Below are 24,421 nucleotides of genomic sequence, written 5' to 3'. Positions count from 1 at the left end.
CTTACAGTTTTTAAAATTTTATTTTGTTTTTATTTCATGGTCACACTGCATGGCATGCAGGATATTAGTTTCCTGACCATATCAAACCCTCGCCCCCTGTAGTGGAAGTCTTAACCACTGCCAGAGAAGTCCCTCTTTCTATGTTTTAAATGAAACATTTAATATATCAAAATAAGAGGTGTTTTTATGTTGTGGACTCTCAATTTTGTATAATAATTAATTGAAAAATTTTTGTTCAGTTTCCTACTGAGAAATAGCTGAGGACATGTATACACTATCTATATCAAACAACCTATAATCATGTTGACTACTTGTCTTACTTTTTAATTCTGGTTGCTACCAGTATTAATCATACAGACTTTAAAAAAAAAATTATCTTGGTGATATTCTCCAAAGCTTAATTATTGTTTTACTTTTTATTTTTTTAATTTTTGCTTATACTTCACTTGTATTTTATAGCTTACCTATCACCTTGAGGGTTTTTTTCTTTTAGCATATGACAGTATTCAAAAACTTTCTCATGCCTATTTAAAATACCGTGTGTGCTAGGCAAGATAGGTAAACTCATGGCTTTGTCAGATGAGGCACTGGGTGAAAAGGAGCTTTCTTGGCGTCTCCTGCATGGTGGGCAAGTGGCTGTGACATGAGACTCTAATTCCATTTTCCTGACTCCTGGTTGTCTCCTTACACTGACTTTATGCCATCTCTCTAGTTCTTCAGTGCTTGAAGGAAAAACGAAAACAGAATCTAGAGGTCATTTGTGAGTTTGTTGCCATGCTGTGGTTAGTCGCTCGGTTGTGTCTGACTCTTTGTGACACCATAGACTGTAGCCCACCAGATTCCTCTGTCCATGGGGATTCTCCAGGCAAGAGTGCTGGAGTGGGTAGCCTATCCCTTCTCCAGGGGATCTTCCCAACCGAGGAGTTGAACTGGGGTCTCTTGCAATGCAGGTGGATTCATTACCAGTTGAGCTACCAGGGAAGCTTGTTCCCAAAGATCAAAATTTCATTTCCCTTCAACTGATAGAAGCTCTAGTCTGTTGTTGGCTCGAATATTTATCTTCAACATGATGTGTTTCTGCGGTATAAAACTGAATGAAGAATAGCTCCTAATTCTGCTAACTTTCTGTTAATTTGGCACTTTGGGAATTTCTTTTCAAGTTACAAAATACACCCAACATAATAATGTGTGTACACCATGCACAGTTTAAAAATAAGTATTGTTTTAATGTAATTTTATCTCTAGTTTGTTAATCTTTTGCTCTGGGTGGGTCACAGTTTAAATAACAAATTTAGATTTTTCTTGATGGAACTGTAACATTTAACTGTAACGTTATGCACAATGATATAATCTTTCAAGGTGTTTCCCAGGTGTCTTGGTGGTAAAGAATCTACCTGCCAAGCTAGAAATGCAGGTTTGATCCCTGGGTCAGGAAGATCACCTGGAGAAGGAAATGGCAACCCATTCCAGTACTGTTGCCTGGAAAATCCCACGGACAGAGGAGCGTGGTGGACTACAGTCCATAAGGTCTCAAAGACTCTTGACACGACTTAGTGACTACCATCATGATCAAAACTACCATCATAATCTTTGAAGCAGACGTGTATTAATTTGATGTGTGTTATTTTTTAAACTTCTCAGGTCTTTGACATTTTGAATTCAGCTGAGTTAATCTGTCTGATGAGACGTATATCAGTCCCTAAAAGCTTTACTGTTGAATGCATGGTTGCTACGATTCACAGCAGCAAGAACGTGAGGATTTGGCTGGGCTGTGGGCACACGGACAAAGGACAGCTCTCATGTCTGGACTTAAATACAGAAAGATACACTCCTGAGGTAAATCCAAATACTCTTTAAATTAGTGATATTCTAGAAAACTCACTTTGTGAATTATTTTAAAGTTTGTGCCAGTTAAAAAGTTACTTGGGAGCATTCAATGCATAGGTGTAAAGTGTCTGGCTGGGGCCAGGGCCAAGGGAGGGCTTGAAGGCATGGTGTTTGGTTTGGGACACAGTGACAGAGCTGTCTGTGTCCAACTCCTGGGTGGAAAGTGATTGTCCGGGGCCTACCCAAGAAAGAAGTCTGAGAGATTCTCGACACTACCCATGACTGTCAAGTGGAACTGCAGCAACTCAACTGGTTCTTTTAAAAAAAAGTTACTTAGGAAAAAATTAAATAAGGGCTAATGTAGACTTGTTATTAAATTAGCTTCCTGTTAGAACAAGTACATTCACAAGAAATTAAGTGGTATGTGTTTTGTTTTAAAACCACAATGTTTTGTCTTAGGTCAGGATCCCTAGAAACAGAGACTGAAGCAGGATTTTGAATGAGTGATTTAATGAAAGAGAGGGCTTCCCTGGTAGCTCAGCTGGCAGAGAATCCGCCTGCAATGGAGGAAACCCCTGTTCAATTCCTGGGTTGGAAAGATCCCCTGGAGAAGGGATAGGCTACCCACTCCAGTATTCTTGGGCTTCCCTGGTAGCTCAGATGATAAAGAATCCGCCTGCAATGCAGGAGACCTGGGCTTGATCCCTGGGTTGGGAAGATCCCCTGGAGGAGGGAGGGTGTGGCAACCCACTCCAGTATTCTTGCCTGGAGAATCCCCATAGACAAAGGAGCCTGGCAGGCTACAGTCCATGGGGTTGCAAACAGCCGGACATGAATGAACGACTAAGCAGAGCGCACAAGGAGAGAGAAACTTTAAAGAAGATACGGGAAGCCACATAGGTCAGGGGAAGAAGCTCAGCCAAAATGTAGTTTCTGTGGAAGTCTAGCTTCAAGCTTTGTGTATGTGCATTCATGCTCAATCTTTCAACCCCAAGGACTGTATGTAGCCCTCCAACTTTCAATCATTACCAAGAAACTCTGGAATGTGATAACAGCACAGATTAATTCTTTCACCAGGCAAGTGGTCTAGTATGTCATTCCCACTTATCAGTTGGTCATTAGCCACAGTTTGCCCAATGGTAGAGTAGGGTAATCTCCCAGCCACTTCTGAACAAGCCAGCTCCCTGTGGGCTGAAGGTAGTGAAGGGTGCAGCTTTGAGCTCTTGGTAGCCAACACTCAGAACAGCTGAGGGTGGGTGATAGAGGAGATCTGGGCTTGGCTTCTATAAGATGGGTCACTAATTGTACTGGGAATTATAAGGTAAATTTCTAGACTTAAAAAGTCTAATATTTTGACAGTTGCTTTGAAATGTGTTGTGCCTAAATATTATTCTTAAGGTTGAACAGTGTTCTTGTATTATTTTGATGGAGTGAGAAACGATACTGAAAATAATTTTCAGTTTTTAAATTTTAGTTTCAGGTACATTCTAGACAGACATTTTTCTTTTCTTTGCCAATTAACTCATTTATTGTTGCAAGTTAAAATCGTCACTGTTTTTAAAATTAAAAGCAAGAAAATAAGAAGTTAAATATGTGGATTACACAATTCTGTACAAATTCTAGACACTTAAGGTAGAACAAAGTCCTTTAGAGTGTGTTTTCTTTTCTTAATAGGAAGTTACTGATAGTAGAATACTGTGCCTTGCCTTGGTGTATCTTCCTGTTGAAAAGGAAAGTTGGATTGTGTCTGGAACACAGTCTGGCATGCTCCTTGTCATTAATACTGAAGATGGGAGAAAGAGGCATACTCTTGAAAAGATGACTGATTCTGTTACTTGCTTGTATTGCAATTCCTTTTCCAAGCAAAGGTAAGACAGTGAATTTGACCTTGAAGGAACATTACCTATCTTTTAGTTGACTTAATTATGTGCAAAATTATTGCAGTATCAGCACAGCTTCCTAATTTTTAACATTTTCCCATTGGTTGCCTGTCTTAAAGGGAATTATAGGAGGCCTCAAAGATGTTTGTGTTTTCCTGTAGACAGATAAGGCTGAGGCAGTTAAAAAATAGGTCAGTCATTTCTTCAGACCCCCCAGCCTTGCTTCATTTTACCTCAATTATCGCTCTAACTCTTCACAACTCATGACAGCAATGTACTTTCATAGGGCTTCTACCAAAAAGAGTTCTGATTCTTTCTCTAAATACATGTACATCGATAATCTGTTATATGCCTCTAAAGCATAGCACATAACTAACTACCAGATTTTAAAAAAAAAAAAAAAACTTCAATAAATGAATTCATAAATTGTTAATAGGTGAAAATGGCTTAAACATTATCTGTTATTGAAATGGCAGAATTTCAGATATGAGTGATAGATTAGTTGCTGTAATATTTGGGGCAGTATGATTTCCATGAGTCATTTAGATTATAAGTCATATCCTTCAGTCAGTACCAGAAAATAAATAAGTATTAGAAAAATGTGAAGTCCAAGTTTTGGTGGCTGAAATATAAACTCCATTGGCAATGATCCAAAAATTATTGTTTGGATACTGTCAAAAATTTCATCAGACGAAGTCAAATAGGCAAGGAAGACTTTATGTTTAAGGTAATTGCAGTAGGGGAGAGGAATTGAACTCAGCTCTGCTGAAATAAAGGATGGGAGAGTTTTTAAACCCTTTAACGAGCTAGTGGAAAAGTGCTGGAGGACTTTGGGGGAGGAGGAGGGTCAATGTGATAAGGCCATCTGTGTTGCTGATCGTTGCTTATTGAAATAGAGCTCCTACTGTCTTAAAAAGACTATGAGAAGGCATGTCATAGTCTGATGACATTTCAGAGTAGGCTCTCATATCCTTGAGAAAGTCATTCTTAAGTTATAAAACTTGCAAGGGTCTAGGAGAAGATCTGCATTTTAAATGGGCGGAGAAAGAAGTTACAATTTACGTTTTCTCTAGTGAATGCTGTAAGGAAAGGGAGGTCAGGGCCAATAACCAGAAGAAAAACCTGTCTAAAATTTAGTTAAGCTAGGGGGAATGTGAAGCCATCTTGGTCTCTATAATCATTGTTTTTACAACAATTTTGACATTTTTTTCTTTTAGCAAGCAAAAAAATTTCCTTTTAGTGGGAACTGCTGATGGCAACTTAGCAATTTTTGAAGATAAAACTGTTAAGGTAAATATTGAACACATTCTGCATCAAAATTTAAATTGTTTTATGTTTTTTCATCACCAGCCTCCTTCTGATTATAAACTCCCTGACACCAAGGATCATGTATTCTGCTTTTTATCTTTTCATTGCTTCAGAAAGTCTTGTACACAATAGATTCTTTATAAGTACTTGGTGATTAACTGTGTATATGAATGAACCAAGGAAAAATTGATAAATGAGATCTGATTTATAATATAGTGTTAGTGATGGAAATAATTCCATGTTTATATAAGTGAAGTAGATAATTTCTTATAAATATATTGTGGAAGACAAGGGAAACAAGTTTTAAGTCTGGCTTGCTATCAACCTATTCTTTAATCTTGAAGAAATCATTTGACTTTCTGTTCTTAAGATTCACTTTTATCATTAAAGCATTGATTCTCCACCCTTCATTCATCTGTGGTTCCATCTAGTCATTTAACATCCTACCCATTCATACTCTTTGTTATCAAAAAAGCTTATTATCTAATGAGAGATAAAGTAATTATAGTATAATTTTTAGGTTACTGCTGTACAAATTTTGCATGGAGAAGTGAAGAGATTGGTTATAAAGATAACTGAATACTATTTGAATTAAATCCTGTTTTTGTAAGCCATTTGAAAAATGTATGCTGAATATTTTTTTATACCTCTAACCATTTAAGAGGGAAAGTAGTTTTTAAAAATCTCAAATTTTACACTATTTCATTCTGTAGATACTCAATTTACTGAATGTGTTTTCTCTTTTTGGCAAAGTGTAAAGGAGCCACTCCTTTGAAGATACTCAACATAGGAAATGTCAGCACTCCACTGATGTGTCTGAGTGAATCTGTGAACTTAACTGAAAAAAACATTATGTGGGGAGGATGTGGTACAAAAGTTTTCTCATTTTCTGATGATTTCACCATTCAGAAACTCATTGAGACCAGGACAAATCAGCGGTGAGTTATTCCTTTCTGTGCAGATAATTTACCATTTTATTAATGTTTATTCTTTGTAATCATGTCAATAATACTGTCTGTAGTTCCCAACAAAAATCTTTCAAAATGCATACTTTATTTCTCTGTTGTAAATGTAAATATTCATTATGAAACTTGGCATAGGAATGTTAAAAAAAATCACCCAGTCTAATCACATTTGGGATAAAATATGAAAATCCATGGTAATTTTAGTAGTGTTTATCACTTTAAATTTTTATCATTTTGATTATCTCTGTATCAAATTAAACATGGAATTTGAAAGACAATCAACTCATTATTTTACAGAAGATATGAATTTTACACATACATTTTAGATAATTTTCTTTGTTCTTTCTTTTTTTATTGAGGTACAAAGGTTATATTCCATTTATAGTCATTATAAAATATTGGCTATCTTCCCTGTGTTATATGGTATATCCTTTTAGCTTATTTTATACATAGTAATTTGTGCTTCTTAATCTCCTAACATTATCTTGGCCCTCCCCTCTTTCCTCTCCACATTGGTAAACACTAGTTTGTCCTCTGTATCTGTGAGTGTGTTTTAATTTTTTATGTTCACTAGTTTGTTTTATTTTTTAGATTCTACATATAAGTGAGATCAAATAGTATTTGTCTTTCTTTGACTTATTTCACTTAGCATAATAACCTCTAAATTCATCCATGTTGTTGCAAATGGCAAAATTTCAATCATTTTGTTGGTGGGTATTATTCTATTGTATATTTATAATACCATATCTTCTTTTTTCATTCATCTGATGGTGGACACTTAGGTTGCTTCCATATCTTGCCTATCATTAGAGTGCTTGTATCATTTCTTCTTTTTTTTGAATAAATACCCAGGAGTGGTATTTCTGGGTCATATGGTAGTTCTATTTTTAGTTTTTTGAGGAATCTTCATACTTTTTTTCCATAGTGGCTGCACCATTTTCACAACCAGTGTATGAGGTTTCCCTTTTCACTACACTCTTGCCAATGCTTGTTATTTGTGGTCTTTTTGATGCTAGCCATTCTGACAGGTGTGAGGTGATATTTCACTCTGGTTTTAATTTAAGCTTCTCTGATGATACTAATGGTGAGTACCTTTTCATGTGCCTGTAGATCATCTGTATGTCTTCTTTGGAAAAATGTCTAATGGGTCTCTGTCCTTTTATTAATTTTGTTTTTGTATTTTTAATGTTGATTTGTAGGAGCTACTTATGTATTTTGGATATTAACACCTTATCAGTCATATCATTTGCAAATATTTACTTCTATTCAGTAGGTTGTCTTCATTTTGTTGATGGTTTCCTTCACTGTGCAGAAGTTTTTAAGTTTACTTAGCTCCTCCCATTTATTTTTGCTATTATTTTCTTTGCTTTAGGAGACAGATCCCCCCAAAATTATTGCTGCAATTTATGATAGAGAATGATATCCAGTCTTGCATTCAAGTCTTTAATCCATTTTGAGTTTGCTTTTGTATATGTTGTTAGAGAATCTTATATGTTTCACTCTTTTCCATATACCTGCCTATTTCTTCCAGCACCATTTGTTGAAGAGACTGTCTTTTCTCTATTGTACATTCTTATTCTTGCCTTCTTTATTGTAGATTAATTGAACATAAGTGAGTTGGATTTATTTCTGGTCTGTTGTATTTGATTGATATGTGTGTCTTTTTTGTGCCAGTACGATACTATTTTGATTACCATAGCTTTGTAATCTAGTCTGAAGTCAGAGACGGTGGTTCCTTCAGTTATGTTCTTTCTCAAGACTGTTTTGACTCTTTTGTGTTTCCATACAAATTTTATGTTCTGTGAAAAATTCTGTTGGTGTTTTAGTAGGGATTTCATTGAATATATAGATTGCCTTGGGTAGTATGGTCATTTTGACATTATTAATTCTTCCAGTCCATGAAGATGGTATATCTTTCCATCGGTTTCTATCATCTTCAGTTTCTTTCATGAGTCTTACAGTTTTCCAGGTACAGGTCTTTTATCTGCTAGGTAGGTTTATTCCTTGTTATTTTATTCATTTTGATGCAGTTGTTAATGGAATTGTTTCCTTAATTTCTCTTTCTGATTGTTTGTTGTTAGTGTACAGAAATGCAACAGATTTCTGTATCCTGCCACTTTATTGAATTCATTAATGAGCTCTATTAGTTTTCTGGCAGTGTCTTTAGGATTTTCTATGTGTAGTATCATGTCATCTGCAAACAGTGACAGTTTTACTTTTTTCTTTCTAATTTAGATTCCTTTTATTTCTTTTTCTTGTCTGATAGCTGTGTCTTGGACTTCCAATATTATCTTCAATAAAAGTGGTGAGAGTGGGCATCTTGTCTTGTTCCTGACCTTAGAGGAGATGTTTTTCACCCGTGAGAATGATGTTAACTATATGCTTGCCATATATGACCTGTATTGTGGTCCCCTCTGTGCCTACTTTCTGAAGAGCTTTTTTAATCATAAATGAATGTTGAATTTTGTCAAAAGGCTTTTCTGCCTCTATTGAGATGATCATATGATTTTTATCCTTCAGTTTGTTAGTGTGGTATATAACATTGATTGATTTGTGGAGACTGAAAAATATTTGCACTGCCTGGTTAGTCTTACTTGATAGTGATGATCCTTTTAATGTATGGATTTGGGTTGCTAATATTTAGTTGAGGATTTTTGCATCTATGTTTATCAGTGGTATTGACCTGTAATTTTCTTTTTTGTATGTTTTCTTTGTCTGGTTTCAGTACTAGGGTGATACTGGCCTCATAGAATAAATTCAAGAACATTCCTTCCACTATAATTTTCTGAAATATTTTGAAAATGTTTGATAAAATTCATCTGTGAAGCTCTCCGGTCCTGGATTTTTGTTTGTTGGGACATTTTTTTTTATTATTACTGGCTCAATTTCAATAGTAGTGATTGTTTTGTTCATATTTAACATTTCTTTCTGATTCAGTATTGTTACATTATACATTTTTAGGAATTTGTCCATTTTTTTCTATATCATCTTTTTTTTTTTTTTTTTGCATATTGTTTGTAGTAATCCCTTATGATCCTTTGTATTTCTGTGATGTTGGTTGTAACTTATTTTTCTTTTTGATTTTATTAATTTGAGCCCTCTCCCTTTTTTTTCTTGATTATCAATTTTATCTTAACCTGCTTTTAGTTTTATTTATGTTTACTATTGGTTTTTTAGACTGTATATCATTTACTGCTTCTCTTATCTTTATGATATTTTTCCCTGTGGTAACTTTGGGTTTTGTTTGTTCCTGTTTTTCTAGTTCCTTCAAGTGAAAGGTTAGCTTGTTTATTTGAGAATCTTAATTTTTCTGAAGTCACCTTTTTTCACTATAGATTTCCCTTTTTTGAACTGCTTCTACTGTATCCCATATATTTGGATCTTCATGCCTCATTTTCATTTGTCTTCAGTTGTTTTTTATTTCTTCTTTGATTTCTTCAGTGACCCATGTTATTTAGTATCATATTATTTAGTTTCCATGTATTTGTGCATTTTGCAGTTGTTTCCTTATGGTTGATTTTTAATCTCAGCAAATGATCTGAAAAGCTATTTTATGTGATTTCAATTTTCTTAAAAGAGATGGAGTACCCATCATAGTCAACAAGAGAGTCTCAAATGCAGTACTTGGATGCAATCTCAAAAACGACAGAATAATCTCTGTTCATTTCCAAGGCAACAATTCAATATCACGGTTATTCAAGTCTATGCCCTGACCAGTAACGCTGAAGAAGCTGAAGTTGAATGGTTCTATAAAGAGCTACAAGATCTTTTAGAACTAACAACCAAAAAAAGATGTCATTTTCATCATAGGGGACTGGAAGCAAAAGTAGGAAGTCAAGAAACACCTGGAGTAACAGGAAAATTTGTCCTTGGAGTACAGAATGAAGCAGGGCAAAGGCTAGTAGAGTTCTGCCAAGAGAACGCACTGGTCATAGCAAACACCCTCTTCCAACAATAGAAGAGAAGACTCCACATATGGACATCTCCAAATGGCCAACACTGAATTTAGATTGATTATATTCTTTGCAGCCAAAGATGGAGAAGTTTTATACAGTCAGGAAAAATAAGATGGGGAGCAGACTGTGACTCAGATCATGAACTCCTTATTGCCAACTTCAGAATAAAATGGAAGAAGGTGGGGAAAACCACTAAGCCATTCAGATATGACCTAAAATAAATCCCTTATGATTATACAGTGGAAGTGAGAACTAGATTTAAGGGGCTAGATCTGATAGACAGAGTGCCTGATGAACTATGGGCAGAGGTTCATGATGTTGTACAGGAGACAGGGATCAAGAATATCCCCAAGAAAAAGAAATGCGAAAGAGCAAAATGACTGAGGAGGCCTTACAAATAGATGTGAAAAGAAGAGACACTAGAAGCAAAGGAGAAGAGGAAAGATATACCCATTTTAATGCAGAGTTCCAAAGAATAGCAAGGAGAGATAAGAAAGCCTTGCTCAGTGTTCAGTGTAAAGAAATAGAGGAAAACAATAGAATGGGAAAGACTAGAGATCTCTTCAAGAAAATTAGAGATACCACGGGAACATTACATGCAAAGATGGGCTCAATAAAGGACAGAAATGCTATGGTCCTACAGAAGCAGAAGATATTAAGAAGAGGTGGCAAGAATACACAGAAGAACTACAAAAAGATCTTCATGATCCAGATAATCATGATAGTGTGATCACTCACCTAGAGCCAGACATCCTGGAATGTGAAGTCAAGTGGGCCTTAGGAAGCATCACTACAAACAAAGCTAGTGGATGTGATGGAATCCCAGTTGAGCTATTTCAAATCCTAAAAGATGATGCTGTGAAAGTGCTGCACTCAGTATGCCAGCAAATTTGGAAAACTCAGCAGTGGCCACAGGACTGGAAAAGGTCAGTTTTCATTCCAATCCCAAAGAAAGGCAATGCCAAAGAATGCTCAAACTACTGCACAATTGCACTCATTTCACACACTAGTAAAGTAATGCTCAAAATTCTCCAAGCTAGGCTTCAGCAATACGTCAACCATGAGCTTCCAGATGTTCAGGCTGGTTTTAGAAAAGGCAGAGGAACCAGAGATCAAATTGCCAACATCCGCTGGATCATCAAAAAAGCAAGAGAGTTCCAGAAAAACATCTATTTTTGCTTTATTGACTATGCCAAACCTTTGACTGTGTGAATCACAATAAATTGTAGAAAATTCTGATAGAGATATGAATACCAGACCACCTGACCTGCCTCTTGAGAAACCTGTATGCAGGTCAAGAAGCAACAGTTAGAACTGGACATGGAAAAACAGACTTGTTCCAAATAGGAAAAGGAGTACGTCAAGAGTGTATATTGTCACCCTGCTTATTTAACTTTTATGCAGAGTACTTCATGAGAAATGTTGGGCTGGAAGAAGCACAAGCTGGAATCAAGATTGCCGGGAGAAATATCAATAATCTCAGATATGCAGATGACACCACCCTTATGGCAGAAACTGAAGAGGAACTAAAGAGCCTCTTGATGAAAGTGAAAGAGGAGAGTGAAAAAGTTGGCTTAAAGCTCAGAATTCAGAAACTAAGATCATGGCCTCCAGTCCCATCACTTCATGGCAAATAGATGGGGAAACAGTGGAAACATGGCTGACTTTATTTTTTTGTGCTCCAAAATCACTGCAGATGGTGACTGCAGCCATGAAATTAAAAGATGCTTACTCCTTGGAAGGGAAGTTATGACCAACCTAGACAGCATATTAAAAAGCAGAGACATTACTTTGCCAACAAAGGTCCGTCTAGTCAAGGTTATGGTTTTTCCAGTGGTCATGTATGGATGTGAGAGTTGGACTATAAAGAAAGCTGAGCACAGAAGAATTGATGCTTTTGAACTGTGGTGTTATAGAAGACTCTTGAGAGTCCCTTGGACTGCAAAGAGATCCAACCAGTCCATCCTAAAGGAGACCAGTCCTGGGTGTTCATTGGAAGGACTGATGTTGAAGCTGAAACTCCAATACTTTGGCCACCTGATGTGAAGAACTGACTCATTTGAAGAGACCCTGATGCTGGGAAAGATTGAGGGCAGGAGGAGAAGGGGACGACAGAGGAAGAGATGGTTGGATGGCATCCCCAACTCAATGGACATGAGTTTGGTAGGCTCTGGGAGTTGGTGATGGACAGTGAGGCCTGGCGTGCTGCAGTTCATGGGGTCACAAAGAGTCGGACATGACTGAGTGACGGAACTTAACTGAACTGAAGTTTCTTAAATTTACTGAGGCTTATTTTGTGTCCTAGCATGTGATATATCCAAGAGTATGTTACACGTGTACTGAAAAGAATGTGTATTCAGCTGCTTTTGAATAGAATGTGATTCAGTTTATATACATGTCAAATTCATCTGGTATAATTTGTTATTTAACGCCAGTGTTTCCTTATTGATTTTCTGTATGGATGATCTGTCCATTGATGTAAGTGTTGTGTTAAGGTCCTCAACTATTACTGTATTACTGTTGATTTCTCCCTTTATGTCTGTTAATAATTGATTTACATATTTAGGTTCTTCTATGTTGGGTGAAGATATTAACAATTGTTATATCTTTTTTGAATGATCCCTTGATCATTATGTAATGTCCTTCTTTGTTTCCTATAAAAGACTTTGTTTTGAAATCTATTTTTCTGATATAAGTATTGCTGCCTCAGCTTTTTGAAGTTTCCATTTGCATGGAATTCCTTTTTCTGTCCTTGAACTTTCAGTCAGTTTATATCTGAATTGGGTCTTTTGTAGGCTGCATATATACAAATCTTGTCTCTGTATTGATTTTACCACTCTGTCTTTGATTAAAGCATTTAGTCTAGTTTACATTTAAAATAGTTATTCATATGCATGTTCTTTTTGCCATTTTGCTAAATGTGTTGAGTTTGTTTTTGTAGGTGCGTTTTGTTCCTTTCCTCTCTTTTGTTGTTCTCTCATGTATTTTGATGAATATCTATAGTGCTGTTTCAAATTCCTTTTTCTTTTGTTTATATCTATTATAGACTTTTGGCTTGTCACTACTGTGAGTTTTACATGTGGAAATATATATGGAAGAAAATACAAGTGAGAGTCTCTCAGTTGTGTCTGATTCTTTCCAACCTGTGGTATAGCCTGCCAGGCTCCTCTGACCAATGAATTTTCCAGGCAAGAATACTGGAGTGGGTAGCCATGCCCTTCTTCAAGGGATGTTCCCAACCCAGGGATCAAACCCAGGTCTCCTGCATAACAGGCAGAGTCTTTAACTGTTTTAAGTTACTGATCTCTTAATTTCAAATACATTTTGTCATCCTTGCATTTGTACTCTCCTCCCCTCACAATTATGGTTTTTTGACACCATGTTTTAAATATAATTTCTTTGTATGTGTCTTAACTGCTTGTGGATATACATGAATTTACTACTTTTGTCTTTTACCCTTACTATTAGCTCTGTGTATGGATGCTTTCCTATCTTTAGTACCAGTTTGCCCTTACTGATGAAGTTTTTCAATTTATAATTTTCAATTTTCTTGTTGCCCTTCCTTTATCACTTAGAGAGTTACTTTAACTTTTCTTGTAAGGCTGGTTTGGTTGTGCTGAACTTTTTTAGCTTTTGCTTGTCTGTGAAGTTTTTGATTTCTCATCTAATCTGAATGAGAGCCTTGCTAGATAGAGTATTCTTGGTTTTTAAGATTTTCCCTTTCATCATTTTAAATGTATCATACCACTTCCTTCTGGCCTACAAAGTTTCTGCTGAAAAATAAGCTGATAACTTTATGGGAACTCCTTTGTATGTTATTTGTTGTTTTTCTCTTTTATTATAATATTATCTCTGTATTTTTATTTTTTTAAATTTTAATTACAGTGTGTCTTGGTATGTTTGTTTTTGAGTTAATCCTCTATGGGACTCTGCTTTCTGAATTTAGGTATCTATTTCCTTTCCCAGGTTAGGGAATTTTTCATCTATTATATCTTCTATTATGCTCTCAGCCCATTTCTCCGTGTCTCTCTTCTTCTTCTTGGACTCTTATTCACTTTATAGTGAATATTATTGGTCTTGATGTTGTCCCATTAGTTTCTTAAATTGTCCTCATTTCTATCATTATTATTTTTTTTTCTGTTAAGCATCATTGATTTCCACTACTGTTTCTTCCAAGTTATTGATTGATTCATCTGTATCATTTAATATACTCTTGGTTTCTTCTAGTACATTTTAAATTTCACTTATATTCTTTATCTCTGTTTGGTTGTTGTTTGTATTTTATAAATCTTTGTTAAAGCTTCTAATGTCTTGCTCTGTGCATCAGTTCTCTTGAGTTCTATGATCGTTTTTATGATCACTACTCTGAACTCTTCTCAGGTTGATTGCCTAACTCAACTTTACTTAGCTCTTTTTCTGAGGTTTTATTTTGTTTATTCATTTGATACATGTTCCTCTGTCTCTTAATTTTGCCTGAATTGCTTTTTTATATTGACTTATCTGGTAGGTTGGTTATGGTTCCTGACTTTGAAGAACTGGCCTTTTGCAGGAGACATCTTTTGTTCCCAGCAGTGTATTCCCCTCTCATCACCAGCACTATATGCTCTACAGGTTCCCCCGTATATGGTCTTTCTGTTGCAGCTGGCTGACTATGTGAGCAGTCTGCTAAACTTGGTTGGCCTCTGGTCCATTTGGTTGCTCAATCTTGCCTTGTCTGGAGGCTAAGATGACCTCTGGTTTGTGGTACTGGGTTACCAGGCATCTGACTGTGGAACTTTGGGGAACCCTGGACTAGTGCTGGGTTACTGATGGATGGAGTCAGGGTCCAGGAGACCCAGAGGCTGTTTCCTGCCCACTAATGGATAAAATCAGGTCGTGGAGCTAGTGTGGCATACTGGCAGGCAGAAACAAGTCCTGGATTCTTTGTTCAGGGCAAAGGGGTCCCAGAGCATGTTATTGGTGGGTGGGACTGGTTCCTGAAATATTTGGCTGTGTGGCCTGTGGTTTCTTGAAGCTTGTGTTGGCCTGCCAGTGTCTGTGTCCCCTGGGTGAGCTGCAGTTGCCTCCTACCCCAGCTTCTGCCTTCTATTCCGGACTATGTGGTGTATTGTGTGTGCCCTTTAAGTGTGAATTCTCTGTTCTCCCCAGCCCTCTGAGACTCCCGAAAGTAAGCCCCACTGCCATTCAATACCAAATGCTCTGGGGGCTTGTCTTCCTGGTGCAGGACTTCTGGATTGGAGAGCTTGAAGTGGGGTTTGAACTTCTCCCTCCTCTGGGAGTGCTTCTGCAGTCGTAACTGTTCTCCCATTTGTGAAGCGCCTACCTGGGGGTATTGGATTTGACCATATCATGACCCAGTCTCTTCTGCCTCTCTCAATTTGATGTCTTCTTTGTATCTTTGGTTGTAGAAGATCTTTTCTGGTAGGTTCTAGTCTTTTTTTAATCTATGATTGTTTTTCAAATAGTTGTGATGGTGTGCCTGTGAGAAGAGGTCGACTCAGGGTCTTCTCCTCCACTTATCTTGCACACTTTCCCTGTGGATAATTTTAACTACTGATTGTAGGAAATGAACCAGGAATTAAGTCTTCTCTAGAGTTGAAAATTATGCAGACATTTCCTCAAAAGAAAAGTTAGTGATACCAATTTCAAGCAGAATAAAATAAAATATAAACCTTGTTCCAATTTGTTGTTTCAGTTTTTTAAATTGTGTTTTAACCAGAGCATTGCAGTTGGTTCTTATTCATCATATTCCTCAGTGAGAAGCGGTGTAGGCTTTGAATAAGAGCATAGATTGTTCATATCTGCCTTTGTCATGTATTGGTTATGTGAACTTGGCAAGAACTTCTCAAATCTTTGGTCCTCTCTAACCTGAGGATGGTAATGTAACCTGTCTTAAAGAGATACTTGAAAAACTAAAGAATAAAAAGTAATATAAGGAACTTAATACAAGATCCAGCACTTGGTAAGCACCCAATAAATGTTAGATAATTCTCATGATTATTATTAGCTTTAAATGAGAATTCTTTATCTCAGGGAATATCCTAGTTTTTCAACATCCATCTAATTGCCCAAGACTGAAACTTGGGAAAAATCCTTGATTCTTCTGTGTTAACTCTTTAACCACTTGATGCTCTTCTTGACTCTCAAATACTTATACTTCTTACTGTTTCATTGCTGCTACCATGGGCCAAGCTGCCATCTACCATCAAAGGCCTGGCCATTTTAACAATGGCAGAGAGTTCTCAAACCTCTGATTGTCTTCCGTTCAATCCATTCTCAACATTTCAGGCAGAGGGATTGTTCTAAAATGCAAATCAAGCTGATGCCACTCCCCTGCTTAAAACTGACCAGTATATTCCAGTGTCTTTTGCATGAACTCCAAGTTCCTTGAGATGACTTACCAGACTTTCATGATTTAGTCCTTGCTTATCTCTGTAGATTCATGTTTCGCAACCTCCTTACCCTCTGTGCCTTAGTCAAAATTAATTTGTCTTAATTTTGAAGACAGCCTACTCCCTCTCACTCCAGCCTTTACATGTGGTTCTTTGTTTTTCTGGAAGACTACTATGCCTGTTGTCTGTTTTAGTCCAAGAGTCACTTCTGGGTGGCTCTCTATGATCCCACCTGCGGCGATTGGGTGCCTTGGATTTTTTTTTTCCTTCCATTGTATTTGTTATTTCCCCTCACAGTATCTGTCACAAAATTTTATAAATGTACTTTTAAAAATAATTTTCTCAATACCACTAGACATACTGCTTCTTAACTGGCCGCACATTAGAAGCCACTAGGGTGCCCTGAACCTACCTCAGAGCAATTAAAGCAGATGAATTAAGACTGGGGTGGGTCCCCCATGTTTGTATTTATGTTTAGCTCTCAAGTGATTCTAAAGTGTGGTCAGAGTTCAGATACACTGCTATATATGGTAAATTCTCATGCTTGAGGATTTTCTGTTCCCCGCCCAGAGATTTGTTTCCTAGCATATGGTAAATATTTGGTTAAACTTATTCTCATTCTGGCTTCCCAAGTGGCACTAGTGGTAAAGAACCTGCCTTCCAGTGTAGGAGATGTAAGAGACACGGGTTTGATTCCTGGGTTGGGAAGATCCTCTGGAGAAGGAAATGGCAACTCACTCCATTATTATTGCCTGGAGAATCCCATGGACAGAGGAGCCAGGCAGGCTACAGTCCATAACGCTGCAAAGAGTCAGACATAACTGAACCAATTTAGCACACATGCATATTCTTATTCTGTAGCTTCTACTTTTAACCAACTTAAACAGGCCTGCATATATAAGAAGAGAAGTCCTGCCCCCAATTCTTATATTTCACATAGAATGTTATGAGGTCATGGTATCAATTAGCCCCCTAAAATTCCCTTTAAGATTTGGAATGTAGATGCTTTACTAGATAGAATGGCCATAAGTATCAGGCTCTCAAAGATATTCATTTCCGAAAAGAGATTAGGACCCAGTTTCACAGACACTTGGAAATATTTACTTCTTCTTGGAAGTTGTCACCCGTTGTCTGACATCTCCCTCCCATTAAGCAGATACCATGGTAGAGAGACAGGGTGGTGTCGGGACATACTAATGAATATGATTTTATATTTAATAATGTCTGTAATATTATTAAATACAGGTTAATACTTTATATTTAATGTATCAGTTATGGGAAAAGGAATGGCTGGTCTGTTTCAGTCAGTCAGGGAGGAATTTGAGAGGAGCTGATATTTAAATTAAGCCTTGAAGTACAGCTTGGAGTTTGCCATGCAGATGGAGCCTTTGGTAGCCAATCTGTTTGCAAAATGTGTGAAATGCCAAATATACTAGGTTGGAAGGTAGTTGTTTAAAAATGTCTGTCATTTTCCTTTATCTTCAAAGGGGAAAAATAACAATTTGCTTTCTAATATTTGGATGACAGTGTGGATTTTTTTTCCCCCATCCCTTGACTGGCTTGTGTTGAGGCAGATATATTTTAATATTTGAAGACTGCCACTAAGGTGGATTTAAAGTTCTTATGATTTTACGTGTAAATGGGTGACCTTAATTTCCCAGTCACTCTTGACAATATGGATTTTTTTGCAGTATTATAAAGTTACAGATACTATGATGATTTTCTTAGAAATCAAGATACTATACATATTCAGATAATATAATAGTCTATAAATAACCAGATAAAACTGAAATTAATAAAATGGGAAACAAATTTAAATTTTATCATCAAGGAAGAAATATGAAGTAACCAGAAGTAGGTGAAGTATCAAAGTATTCTGTTCAGAATGGTTAGGGGATAATATGAAATAATTGTTTCTTTTTCAATATAGTGTTAATCCTTTATATGCATTAAGAGCTAATATGAAGTTGTATTACATTTTGAAATAATAAAAAAATTAAATGACATTCTTTTCATTCCCTCTAGATTTTCTAATACATCTTTCAGTGATTCCAACATCATCGCAGTGGTGGTAGACACAGTTCTTTATGTTGCTAAGAAAAATAGCCCATGTGTGGAAGTGTGGGATAAGAAGACTGAAAAACGCTGTGAACTGATAGATTGTGTGCACTTTTTAAAGTAAATCAATTTTTTAAAATTTTTTTATTTTTTTTGAATTATTTTACTGTGGAGGGAGTACTATGGGGCCTAGCTGCTGATCACATTTGTAAGTGTGACTGTGTTGTTGAATGTAGGTACAGTGTCATGGGTTCTTTATTTCATGCCCGTAACTGTCCTTACACTTCAGATTTCACAGAGGGAGGAAGTATGGCTTCTTTTTCTTCCTTTATACTTCTAAATAGAAAAATGTTAAGGAAAAAAAAATCCGGAAACAAAATCGTTAATGCTTTTTGGCACCATCTGTTGGTATCCAGCAAATTTCTTCTTTGGAAAAAAATGGAAACATAATAGATATGGTTTCTTCAAGGTATTACAAGGAAGAAGTCACAAAACAATATAAAATATGGATGAAAAATGTATTAGACTAACCAGGATCAAGTGTGTAGGAGGCTTCACATAACCCGCATACCTTGTGTGCTGCTGCTGGCATCTAGGATCATCACCAGTCTTATTTGCTAGCTACTGTATAGTTTTATTTTGGTTTTACTGTATAGAATTTTTTTTTTACCTTCTGGAGAACATTTTGATTATATACTATATTCATAAATTGAGATTTCAAAGTTTACTAGCACTTTAGTTTTTCTCTGGATGGTGAGGAGATTTCTGTTTGGAAGACTGGACAGTTCTGCCTGGTAAAAAAGGTTCTTTCCTGGAGTTCTAAAATTGTTGGAATTTTTTACATCTGGATACCTCATTTTTGTCATGAATTATTCATTAGCTCAGGGAAAAATTCAGTGATTTGGATTCATATCTTTTACATGTATATGACTGTAGTTTTTCTTTTGTTTTATAACAAAATTCATGAAAAAATTTTGAAACTAATGCTTTTTTTCTTTATATTGAGCAGATACTGTTCATTTATTGCTGGATTGCATAGGTTTGTTATATATAAAAATTATATCCATCTTATTTATTTCAGAGTTTCTTGAAGAGGCAATTGTTATCTTTGATAATTTATGCTTTAAATAGCAAAATGTGGCTCTTTGACTTTCTATATTTAGCAAAATTAGTTTCATATAATTTTAATGATATGTAATGAATCTTGTCATATATTCATAATCCAAAATGTTGTATATATATATATTTGTGTGTGTGTGTGTGTGTGTGTGTGTCTGTATATATAGTCACACTTATTTTATCTCTTTATTTTTGAACAAAAAAGATTAATGCATGCTTGCTTTATGGTTTTAGGGAAGAACTGGTCAGAGTAAGCAAGGAATCGAAACACAAAATGTCTTATTCTGGGAGAGTGAAGACTCTCTGCCTTCAGAAGAACACTGCTCTCTGGATAGGAACTGGAGGAGGCCATATCTTACTCCTTGATCTTTCAACTCGTCGAATTATACGTATAATTCACAACTTTTGTGATTCTGTTAGAGTCATGATGACTGCACAGTTAGGCAAGTTTACTTATTTTAAATCTTTTTTTATATTCTCTTAAGACTATAAGAATATGTTTTCTCTTCACTTCCCAACATTGTATGAAGTGTCTCAGAAATTCACAGTGAAATTTTGCAGGATATATTTTGAATAGGGGCCTTATAAGCATGAAGTGAGTAGATGTTTTTAGTCCCATAAGAGAAGCAGGTATTGTAAGTGAACACTAAATTTAGGTCTTACTTTCTCTTTTTTCTTTATAATTAAGGCAAAAAATATATAATGTTGAGTATTTTTAACTTTTTGACAAAGAAATTTAAGCAGAAGATTATTTTTATCTTAGTTTAAACTTTCTACCCTTGTTAAGGAATACCATTTAGTTTTTCTTTCTGTAAATAAATTTATATTTTTTTACAGTATATGCTGCTACAGTGTATATTCTTATAGCAATATATACTTCATAATCTAAGTACAAATATTGGAAAATCATTATGTTTTATTTACCTTGTGTTTTCTGTTTTTCCTACTTTTCTACTCAACTATGAAGAAATCATGATAGCACATGATGCTCACTCAGAACTCTTATTTTGATTAGTTGTTTGCTTTAGGGAATAGACTTAGTATTTAAACAGAGTTGATCACAAAAATAGGGTTAAGTTCTATAAACTAAAGTTTATGTAACTTTGGGGCTTCCCTGGTGGCTCTGCAGTAAAAAAAATAAAATCCACCTTTAGTGCAGGAGACGTGAATTCGATCTCTGGGTCAGGAAGATTCCCTGGAGGAGGGCATGGCCACCCACCCCAGTATTGTTGCCTGGGAAATCCCATGGACAGAGGAGCCTGGTGGGCGTCAATCCGTGGAGTCACAAAAGAGTCGGACATGACCTAGCTACTAAACAACATCCAAGGATGTAACTTTAGCAAATGAATAATAAAAATGCTGGAACAGGATGAAGACAACAATAAATTCCTTTTACAGAAATATATTAAGGAGAGACAAGTGTTTTTCTTCAGTCTCACAAATTTTCCATGAATAGTGTCAGTTGCACAAAAGTTAGAATTAGGGGCTCCTAGTGACTGGCGACTGCCAGGACACTTATCCATGCAAGCAAAGTAGCAGGTGTATGAGGGGCTGTCTCTCTAGTCTTCCTCACCAAGGTGGTTGTATCCTTTAATTTGTGTGTACTTGGTATCCAAATGGTTGTTCATTACTGACATTATAGGGCAATTTCAATGAGTTTAATTGATTTTTTAAATAATTGAAACATAATCTACAATATACAGCATGATCTAGCTTCACCTCAGTTCTCTCGCCTTTGTCATTAGCCGTATTCTTCTCTGCTCTTTCTGCTCTAGAAGAAAGTTCAGCCCCTCTTAAACCCATGCTTCATCCTACCTCAAAGTTTTCTGTGTGCTGTTTCATTTTGCCTAGTTAACTTAGTTACTGTTTAGTAACTAATCTCATCCCTAGACTATAAACTCCATTTGTCTCTCTTTAATACATTCCTGGAAAAGGAATTTACTCTTGTCTTCATCCTGTTCCAGCATTTTTATTATTCATTTGCTAAAGTTACATCCATTGATGTTGTTTAGTAGCTAGGTCATGTCCGACTCTTTTGTGACTCCACGGATTGACGCCCGCCAGGCTCCTCTGTCCATGGGATTTCCCAGGCAACAATACTGGGGTGGGTTGCTATGCCCTCCTCCAGGGAATCTTCCTGACCCAGAGATCGAATTTACGTCTTCTGCACTACAGGTGGATTTTTTTTTTTTTTACTGCGGAGCCACCAGGGAAGCCCCAACATTACATGAACTCTAGTTTTACCGAACTTAACCCTATTTTTGTGATGGATTGAGTCTGCTTGTGTTTATTCCCCTTTATTCCCAGGCCCTAGCCTAAGGCCTGGTACATAGAGGATTTGATGAATATTTGTTGAATAAATTATTGAATGACTTGGGAATAAAATATGGTTATATGACTGTATGTCAGTATATTACATGTCCATGCAACTCTCTATCCAAATGCTTCACATCTGACCAGCACATTATAGTATTAAAATCACTTTTGCATACACTATCTCTTTGATATTTAGCTTTTGTTGGAGTAATATATAAATATTGAGCCCATTTTGCAGAGAGTTTCAGCTGTTTTCTCAGATTCACACAATAAGAATCATAACAAGAAGGTAGACCAAATTTTCTAACTTTAACAACGTACTGGTCACCTTGCAGAGTACTTTTTGTTCAAACTCAGTTGAGGGATTTCTTAAGTAGTGGAATTGTAAGTTAATTTCCAAGGTTTTTGTGTCTTAGAATATGAACTTTTGCACTCTTTAAAGTCCAACTTATTATATTGTTTTAATAGAACTGTTTTATTTTTTTAATAAAGGAAGCCTTAAAAATGTCATGCTGGTTTTGGGGTATAACCGGAAAAGTGCTGAAGGTACGCAGCACCAAAAAGGTAATGTTTAATAGGATACTGTATTCCAAATGGACTGCAATGACATGAATGATTATAACATATTATGTTTTTATACATTTAGGGTAAAGATTACATATGCATAAAACTTTAGGCATTTTTAACTGATAGCTTCTTTATGGTTCAAATAATTTGGATATAAATCTTCAAAATTAGGTTTTAGTGATTTAGCAGTGTAATATATTTATCAGGTGAAGTAGAGCTAGCAACCACTATTAAATGAGAATTAGCTCAAACCCAGCATGGGTATTTTTCCTTAGATCTTACCTACTCCATATTATCCAAATCATAGTCTGATTTTGAAAAGTGTTTGAAGAAGCTTTATTCTTTCAGAAAATGAAGTTTTATGTTACTAAAGGTCCATTGTTAAAACTTAGTGGTTAGTTCTATAATGTATTTTAAACACTTTCCAAATATAATTTCTTATAAATGGTAATAATTTAGTATGTTACTTTTATATGCATATGTGTATATTTGTGTGTGTGTGTGTGTGTGTGTATTTCTAAGAGGCACTAATGGTAAAGAATCTAGAGGCCAATGCAGGAGACTTAAGAGATCCAGGCTCAATCCCTGGGTCAGGAAAATGCCCTGGAGGAGGGCATGACAACTTGCTGCAGTATTCCTGCTGGAAAATTCCATGGACAGAGGAGCCTGGAGGGCTACAGTTCATGGGGCCACAAAGAGTCAGGCACGCTTGAGCTCACACACACACACACACACACACACACACACACACACACATATACACACATACACATTTGTCCAACAGCTAGATATAAATTAACAAAATTAAGATAAAAATGTTTCATGGCAGATCTTTGTAACATGATTTGTTTTTTAATTTTCTAGAGATACAGTCCTGCCTGTCTGTTTGGGACATCAATCTTCCACATGAAGTGCAAAATTTAGAAAAACATATTGAAGTGAGAAAAGAATTAGCTGAAAAAATGAGAAGAATATCTGTTGAATAAGAGGGATATTGGAAATCTTTATCTTTGGATAGAAAAATGGTTATCTTCTCCTGTAAATATCTTTAAAAAATGTTTATGTATAAAAAGAGTGATTTCCACTACTTGCTGTTTGCTAATGTGTATATGAAGGAATGTTTATAGATTTTATTTTGTAAAAATGTACAAAATTGTTACCAGTGAAAGTATATTTTAAAGAACTATTTTAAATGTAATATTTCTTATATGTCCTAATTAAATTTGTGGATTAAGTAATAAAAGGAAATCTAAAAAGTACTTGATTGTAGTACTTATACTGAAACTTACAAAGTGGATAATTTTTTGTTTTGTTACTCATAATGAAGGTTATGTTTATTTTGCATTCTGTGATTAAGACAGGTCTGTTGCTGGATTATGTCTAGATATTCTGCAAAGTGTAATAAAAATATTAGAAAAGTTTTAATGTAATACATTCCTTCTTAGATTGCTTTAAAATGCAGTTATCATATATACTTCTAAATAGTCATTGAATTTGCACTAATGAAGCCCTTTGCTGGAACATGAGTTCTTTCTGTTGCTGATGTAAACAATACATCTCATACAACTTCACTTCATCTAAAACAAAATGCCATAAAATGTGCAGATAAGAAACCAACATGTCAAAATCCACCTATTCAAGAAAGAGGTAGCTATTTCCTTTCCTATATTGCAACTCTGTCTTCGAATGTGAAGTCGTAAAGTTTTATAATTGGTGTAAATAAAATGTTCAGTCCTTCAAGTGATATTGTTATGTTTTAATTTTGATTTTAAGTGCCAAACCCCACCACTGACTACTTATTCCCAATCTTCTTCACTCCAAATATTAGTACTCATCTTCTTCCTTAATTTGCGACCTGCAAATTCTACATCAGTCAGGTAGAAACTCTATTTTCAGAATTAGAGAATTATACAACTCCCTCCAAGACCATGGGGATAAGAATGTAACATTCCAGTTTGCTGAAATAGAAAAGAGCTTTAGCTCTGATGGGTACCTGCTAACCTAGTCTTCTAAATTACACTTCAGCTGTTTAA

General features: G+C 35.8%; 1 protein-coding gene across 3 annotated transcripts in view; it reads left to right on the top strand.

Annotated features, from left to right (window-relative positions):
• LRRK2 (leucine rich repeat kinase 2) overlaps positions 1-24,128 on the top strand; it is a 193,534-nt gene extending 169,406 nt beyond the window's left edge. For 2 of the 3 annotated variants that reach the window (XM_061129857.1, XM_061129850.1), the window contains exons 44-51: positions 1,642-1,836; positions 3,502-3,695; positions 4,925-4,997; positions 5,769-5,953; positions 18,354-18,506; positions 19,740-19,948; positions 22,314-22,385; positions 23,253-24,128. In XM_061129857.1, coding sequence (XP_060985840.1) covers positions 1,642-1,836; positions 3,502-3,695; positions 4,925-4,997; positions 5,769-5,953; positions 18,354-18,506; positions 19,740-19,948; positions 22,314-22,385; positions 23,253-23,374 — 1,203 coding nt within the window. In that variant the 3' untranslated portion in view covers positions 23,375-24,128. The remainder of the gene's footprint in view (positions 1-1,641; positions 1,837-3,501; positions 3,696-4,924; positions 4,998-5,768; positions 5,954-18,353; positions 18,507-19,739; positions 19,949-22,313; positions 22,386-23,252) is intronic. The other variant, XM_061129863.1, reaches the window with a different exon arrangement.
• Positions 24,129-24,421: the final 293 nt, after the last annotated feature.

The sequence above is a fragment of the Dama dama genome, chromosome 3 (assembly GCF_033118175.1).
Source record: "Dama dama isolate Ldn47 chromosome 3, ASM3311817v1, whole genome shotgun sequence".
NCBI lineage: Eukaryota > Metazoa > Chordata > Mammalia > Artiodactyla > Cervidae > Dama > Dama dama.
This window is presented reverse-complemented; position numbering and strand designations above follow the sequence as displayed.